At 38.2% G+C, this 7,650-nt stretch overlaps 1 protein-coding gene across 1 annotated transcript in view; it reads left to right on the top strand.

Moving 5' to 3' along the window:
• Window positions 1–7,650, top strand: part of LOC114466747 (tuberin-like) — a 32,777-nt gene continuing 25,127 nt past the window's right edge. Inside the window, 14 exon segments of the mRNA XM_028452461.1 lie at window positions 1–125; window positions 2,029–2,169; window positions 2,270–2,356; window positions 2,452–2,562; window positions 3,526–3,673; window positions 3,898–4,015; window positions 4,104–4,152; window positions 4,339–4,464; window positions 4,555–4,628; window positions 4,725–4,851; window positions 5,581–5,724; window positions 5,814–5,951; window positions 6,043–6,146; window positions 6,262–6,343. Of these exon segments, the coding sequence (XP_028308262.1) occupies window positions 2,038–2,169; window positions 2,270–2,356; window positions 2,452–2,562; window positions 3,526–3,673; window positions 3,898–4,015; window positions 4,104–4,152; window positions 4,339–4,464; window positions 4,555–4,628; window positions 4,725–4,851; window positions 5,581–5,724; window positions 5,814–5,951; window positions 6,043–6,146; window positions 6,262–6,343 (1,440 nt within the window). The 5' untranslated portion in view covers window positions 1–125; window positions 2,029–2,037.

The following is a 7,650-nucleotide window of genomic DNA, read 5'->3' as shown; positions in this document are numbered from 1 at the left end:
CCGGTCGAGCAGAGGACTGGAAACCAGCAGCAGGCACAGCAGTTACACCAGTGCAGAGAAGTAGACGGCCGTGCACTGACGGAGTAGTGACTGAATGAAGCACAGAGTGGCTCCGTTTCACCAAGGTGAGCTGTGCTGGGGTGTTATTTAGGCTGTTGTCACAAGAGAAATGCTAGCCAGTGTGAAGCAATAGTAGGCTAAGCGCCATTGTGTGTCTGTGCGGACAGACTTGTTTATTGTCCAGCAGTCTGTGCAGGTGCTGCTTGTCCTTGTTTATTAAGTCTGCCTTGTTTGGATGTGTTGTTGTAGTACAGAGACAGTGTGGCTGTAGTCTGTCTGCTCCCCTGCTCTCCCCTCTGTCCCTGTCAAGTCCACATCATGGCAGATAGCTCAAAACTGACCCCCCACCCCCCACCATTACTACCCTCCCTGTGGGTTTACACATTAACAGGCTGTGGCCCTTCAAATGTTGAAGGTAGTGTCACTAACTATAAATATCCACTCAGATAGTGCCACAGGCTAAAAAATAAACAAATAAAAGAAGCATGTTTGCACCACTTCACAAAGAACAGTTTAGGTTCACTGTGCTTTGTTTACACCTAGAGCATTAAGTTAAGGGTCTCTAGATCCAAAATTTATGACATATTTGTCTGATGGACAAAAAACAAAACAAAATAACAATCAGCTACTATCACTGCATTATTCTGGAGAAGCACAAGTTGCTAAGCTTTAAAACTAACATTCAGATGTATCAATAACCTAGCACCTGAACCACTCAGTTATTTTATCCAGAGACAGAAAACAGCAATTACAGTCACCACAGGTTCCATCAATCACAACTGGCAGATCCCACACTGCAGGACTTCATTTGTTTAGTCGGCTTTCATTTGCAAAAGTGCCAAACTGTGAAATCCACTACAAACAGAACTCACGTTTTATTGTTTTAAATGTATTTTACTGTAGTGTAGAAAGGCCCAACCAGGGACAGGAGTTGTGAACTAGCATTAGCTATAAACTCTATGTGCATCACATCAGCTGCAAACTTCTGCATTTATGTTGAATTGCATTGCCCCTGTCAAATAAATACATAAACAAAATATTGGCATGGATCTACAGTCTTTGATATGAGATAATAGTATAAAGATTATTCTTTCTTGGGATATAAAACTATTCTTCTTTATGCGACTCCCTCAATTTTTTTCTTGCATTCCCACATGCAGTTATGGCCAATGAAAATAGTTGAAAAAAAGTATTTTTTTCGGATTAAAAATTATGATCAAATTACAGGAGCTGAGGCATATTGCACAGTTGTTTACCGAGGGCCCAAACATCTTGGAGCCCCAAACCCCAACAAACTTTTATCCATTTTTGATTGGCTCGCATGTCCACCAGATAGGATGTATAGCAGATATTTTTGTATATTCTGAGAGAGTTGGTGGAGCTGTATTGCTTTAAACAAATTTCAGTTTCCTATGTGATGTAGGCAACGGTAGGTATGAGAAAAACTGACCCATTTATTATTAACCAATTGGTTACATACATTTTAACCTTCAACATATTATCTACAATATTCCACAATTGAATAAAATAAATAAAAAAAATGAATTGCAAAAAATTTGAATTTGATATGATACTCGTTTTCAGGCTGATATCGGACCAATATTCGATATCGGATCAGGACACCCCTACATTTATTATCTCGTTTTCCTTCACCTTAAGTTCTTGGAAGTCACTTACAAGAAAATGTGTTTTATTCTTATTAGGATTTGTTTTAATGAAATGTAATTTCTGGTTGAGGATTTGATTTTTCCAAATACTTAAAGCTGTAGTGGAAAAAACCTAATTAATTGTATTACCTTCATCTGACTGTTAGCATATTGTTACGACTGTTGTGTGATTGATTTAATGTTTGTTTACATTTTTTTCTGGGAAAACCTTTTGGGGAATTATGCACATGTAATTTCATTAAGATTAATCTCCTCCTTGGGCAGTTTTTTTTACATTTATTTAATGTATTGACTCTTACAGACAGCTGTCATGAATAAACAGCAAAACGACAGTTTTAAGGACAAGGTAAAGGGGATATTCAGAATTGGAACGACGCGTCCGCTGAATAAGCAGAGTGAGACTAAACCGTCCGAGGTCATTATCACTGCTGACATTATCAGGGTATGAGGAGCTGCTCTTCTTCACCTCTCTGCACATTCTCACATAGAATCTCCAGAGTATTTCCCTTTTCATGGTCATATTCATTTCTGCCTTATTTCAGGAGCTTCACCCAGACTGCGGTTTAAACAGTCGTGTTCGTACGATGAACCACATCTGTGATCTTGCTAAGACCAAAAAATTTGAAGAGGTGAGATTTTGTGTTTTTTTTTTTTTTTTTGATTGACGTGGTTATGAACAGCTGCACAGAGGATTACAGTGTGTCCTATAAAATCTGTTATTCAGAATGCAGTGGAGGCCGTGTGGAAAGCTGTGGACGACATGCTGACCTCGGAACAGCCGCCAGAGGCCCGGCATGCTGTTCTGCAACTGCTAAAGGCCATTATACAGGGACAGGTATACATACAAACATTCATAATAAAGCACAGCGCTCACATAACACCAGGTTTGGGGTCAATTACGTTTTACAATTACAATTATGCCGGCAATTATCCAAGTTCAATTACAACTGGATTACATGTTTTTCCAATTAAAATTACAATTATTTTCCCAGTGAAAGTCAATTATGATTCCAATCTCAATTACTAAAGGTAAAATTCAATTATCTACAATTACTGAGCCTTAAATAAGCCCATAAAATGCAACTTTCCTCATGTGTTAGCTGTGATTGTATTTATATTTAAAGAATATATTTAGTTTTTTGTACAACAAATAAATAACTTTTTGCTTGACAAATAATCGTTTGAATAATCGTGATTTCAATTATGACTAAAATAATCGTGATTATTATTTTTTTTGATAATCGAGCAGCCCTAATAACGGGACAGTTATGACCCATGTCTTAAATCAGCTGTAAAATACACTAAATATATTATCTATCATCTAATTTGTTTTTGTATCTTAGTTACCTTGTTAGGCTTCCTAATCAATGAAAATATTGGTATTAATATTTTTGGTGTAGATGCTTTTTTCTGTCATTATACCCCTAGATTTATATTTTCATAAATGGTAAAATGATGCTGAAGACAAGTGACAGGTAGTGAGAAAAGTTGATGCAAAACACATTTTAATAATTAATTAATAAACTATGTATGTGTAAGACAATGAACTGTAACATGGTTCCCCAGGTTTGCGTTTAATTACATTGTAATTGGCAGTCTTTAATATAATTTCCATGATAATTACAAAGTCAATTTTAGGAACTTAATTACAATTCAATTATGATTACAACAGTAACAGGTTTTCATAATTACAGTTATAGTGACATCATGATTGAAAATAATTACCATTTACGTAATTACACTTACAATTACAATTGACCCCAAAAGCCAACACTTTTATGATTTTTTTCTTTTGAAGGGAGAGCGGCTCGGCCCTCTGCGAGCTTACTTTTTTAAAGTGATCAGAGACTACCAGCCGTGCAAGGAGGACCTGTCTGACCGACTGGAAGTGTTTAAGGCCTTAACTGAGAACGGGAAAGACATCACATACCTGGAGGAGGACATTGGTAAATCCGACACTTGATTTGCAGCTGATTAGATTCCTGCTACGCATTTATGAAAATGCTTTTGTGAAAGAACATGTCATCCAGATTTGTCTCCCCTGCTATGAACGTTTAGTTTAACGCTCTCTAGATAAAGTCAGAGCATCATGGTAATCATTAACTCAGTAATGGCTACATTAATGTTGGTATTCTACAATGAAACTGAAACATGGGTTTTGATCTCTCAGCACGATTCGTCCTCCTGTGGATGGACATCGGTCTGACTTCTGACTTTCTTCATGTTCTCGTGAACCTTGTGAAATTCAACAGCTGCTACCTGGACCAAAACGTCTCCATCATGGTCCAGTGAGTCAGTTAAACACAGAATTATGTCATTTACAAGAAATGCACACTGACTGGCTTCTTCTCGCTGCTTCCGTTGCTTTCTTTGTAGAAAAATATGTCTGCTGTGCAATAGAACGACATCCTCAACAGATATTGAGGTACATTTTAAATTTTTTTTTGAATCTGTAGTCATCTCCTTCCAAACGTTCCTTTGGTTGGTTTGCTGGTAACTCTATCACGTCAATGTTACTTTTACCATTTTTATTAATAGTTGGATAATCACAAGGACAAAGGTGTAATAAACAAATACTTTTAAGAAACATGTTTGTTTTTGTTGCTCCCAGGTTGCTATACAAGTACTCGATGCAGTGGTGTGTTACAACTGCCTGCCCTCGGACTCACTCACTGTATTTATTATCACCCTCTGCCGTACCGTCAATGTCAAGGAGTTCTGTGAATCCTGCTGGAAGGTGAGCAGCACCAGAATACTTTTTTATTTAAATCAGCCCTGTAAGTGGATTCTTAGTCAATATGATATCCGCTCTTCTCTTTGTCTACAGTTAATGAGGAAGGTGCTGGGGACTCACCTGGGTCACAGTGCTATTTATACCATGTGTCGCATCATGGAGGAAAGGTACCGTCTCTTTGTTCAGCAAACACTAAGTTGTAGAGATTGCACAATTGCCTGACCTGTGAGTGTCTTTCCCCACAAACTATCTGCTGTCTTCAGGATGTACATGGAGGATGCACCGCTGCTGAGAGGAGCTGTGTTTTTTGTTGGAATGGCACTGTGGGGCGCACACAGACTCCCTGCTCTGAAAAATACTCCCACTCTTGTTTTGCCGTCTTTCCACAAGGTAAGAGTGCATTATGTAAGTACACCCCCAGGTTTTTGCTGATTTGACACTAGGGGGAAAGTTTTAAAAATGCCTTTATTCTGGGTGTTGCTCCTAGAGTAGTTAAGACACGTCCACTCACAGCAGCCTCGCCCCCACATCTCTGCACAGTTTTTATTTGTGTTTTATTTTATTTATTTATTTGAGTAGGGACAGTACTTATCAATGAACATACAACAACTGTAGATACGTCAGTATTTAGCCATAGGCTATTTTCTATCTGTTGTCCCTAGACAGACGGATGTAAAAAAAAAATAAAAAATCACACTTAACAATAAAACAAGGCGAGTCTCAAAACAATATACAACAGGATTATATACAAGACAAGGAATAGAGGGATCTTAAAATACAGTAACTTTACATTTAAATGGAACACTGGAATCAGAACAACTACACTATTTAGGGAATAGACAGTATACAGGGCAGAGTTATTAGCTTCATGTCACATTGATTCAAACATTATTCAACACGTTGACGCTGAGATATTTTTGTTTTTTTATGTACAGCCCTTTGTTGTTTTTAAAGTGCTCGATAAACAAAGTTCAGTTTAGTCAAATGTTCTATTAACAAATAATAGCAGAATACAGATGTCAATAGTACTGCATTAACATGAATCTGTGGCATTAAGAAAAAGAAGAGAAACTTTGTCTTCCTTATTTGATAATTCTTTGACTGACGTCTGTTCTGCAGGCTATGTCATGTGCCAATGAGGTGGTGTCCTATGAAATTGTTCTTTCCATCACGAGACTCATCAAGAAGTACGGCAAAGAGCTGCAGGTGGTCACATGGGACATTCTGCTCGGCATCATAGAGCGACTGTTGCAGCAGATCGAGGTATACACACACACACACACACACACACACACACACACACAGCTGTAATCAATCATGGGTTTGGACTAAGTCTCTTTTCGTCCACACAGACAATTGGTAGCGCTGAGTTGAAAGCCATTGTCTTTGAGTTGCTGACAACAGTGGAAGAACTATACGAGCAGAACGGCTACCATGGTTCCACAGAGAAGTTCTTCAGTCTTGTGGAGAAATGTGCTGATAAAAGACCTGTGAGATTTTTCTCTTTTTTTTCTAACATCGCTGCCATAGTCATCTTCTCCAGTGCTGGTACCTCATTCTGATGGCTCTGTGTTATGACAGGATGCATCAGTGCTGACCCTCATCTCGTACAGGGCCCAGTCCATTCAGCCCGCCAAGGACGGTTGGATTCAGAACCTTAACCACCTCGTGGAGAAATTCTTCAGGTTGGAAGTTCATGCATTCGGCATCTCTTCTTATTTCTTTATGGTTCTGTCTTTATTCATTTCTACATCAGCCTTGTATTCTGTGTTGTTTTCTTTTTGGATCTTCATTTGAAAGGAATGAGACACGCAGCATAATTAGGATCGAAGTGCTTCACATCCTGTCCTTTGTGCTAAATACCAATCGACAACTGTACGAGGTCTGTCTACGCACACACGCACACACATACAGAGCTTTGTAATTGTCACAGATAATAATATTTGACATGGACAATACAAAATTAATTCAGAAAATGTCTTTTTGACTCCAGGTCCTTTTTTTCTCCTTATTTTTGGTGCGTGTGCATGCGTTTCCTGTGCAGTAAATATGCTCTTGCTCAGCGTCTGCGTGCCTTTACTTCAACACGGAGGTTGTGTTCGAAATGTCACACTAACGTACTATACACTACACATTCAATGAGTACGTAATGTTTAATATATACTATTAATATGATTAGGATGATGACTGATGACCGTTCCCACTGAAGTATACTTCCAAGTTTCCCAAGATGCCTTTCGAACATATGAAGCACACTGAGGCTAAATATCTCAGTTGATTTGCCTCCTTTGAAAGTTCCGAAAACGATTTAAACAAGAAAGTGACCAAGTAAAATGTCAACATGTGGTTATTTGATCCATAAAACTCATGGAAACACATTTCATTTTGCAGATTTTTTTAGACTCGCCCTTGTGCTACTGACCAAACTTCAGGTTCACTTCAAAACAAGAGCCCTATTTACAAAATGGTTAAAAAACTAATGGAAGACAAGAAGAGATGCTTTGGTTTTGAAAAGGGGATGTTTGAAGCCGGTCCGAGAACGATTTTACATTCCGCTTTCAATGCATCATGGAATGGTTGGGTATGACTAGTGTGCCCACAGTGCATACTTGAAAAATGTCCAGATATAGTATACATCCGGGGTACTCAACTTTTGCATACTATCTAATAGGGATGTAACGATTAATCGTAAGGCAGTTAAAAATCGATTCATAGGTATCACGGTTGATATCGATTTTCTGACAATTGAATCGCAGTACTTTTTTTAACCAGCAGAGGGCGCTATCCGGAAGTGTTGGCGGCGGGCGGAGTCTGCTAATACTTTCTTTCTGGCTGCCTTCTACTCTTAAATATGTTCATAAATGATTTATTACCCCTTTAGCACCGAAAGAATATCTGTAATATTACTTGAATATCTGTAAAAGTCACAGTTTTCTATTAACTCTGTCTGCTAGCATAGCTTCTCTTCTTCACTGCAAGATATCTGCATGCCAACCGACCACTGGGTTACCAGCGCCCTCTGCTGGTCCAAACAAATATGACGTAAATCAGTGCAATGACGTTTTTTTTTTGTTTTTTTTAAAGTCCAATTGTTAAGGCACAAAATACATTTTCAGTTGCACTTTTAAAAGAAAAAGAACTATTATGCAGTTTTGCATTGTTTATTATAGAACCAGAATTTAAATTAAT

This window comes from Gouania willdenowi, chromosome 1, assembly GCF_900634775.1.
Source record: "Gouania willdenowi chromosome 1, fGouWil2.1, whole genome shotgun sequence".
NCBI classification, from domain to species: domain Eukaryota; kingdom Metazoa; phylum Chordata; class Actinopteri; order Blenniiformes; family Gobiesocidae; genus Gouania; species Gouania willdenowi.
Note: the sequence above shows the minus strand (reverse complement) of the source record. Positions and strands in the feature narration are given on the sequence as shown.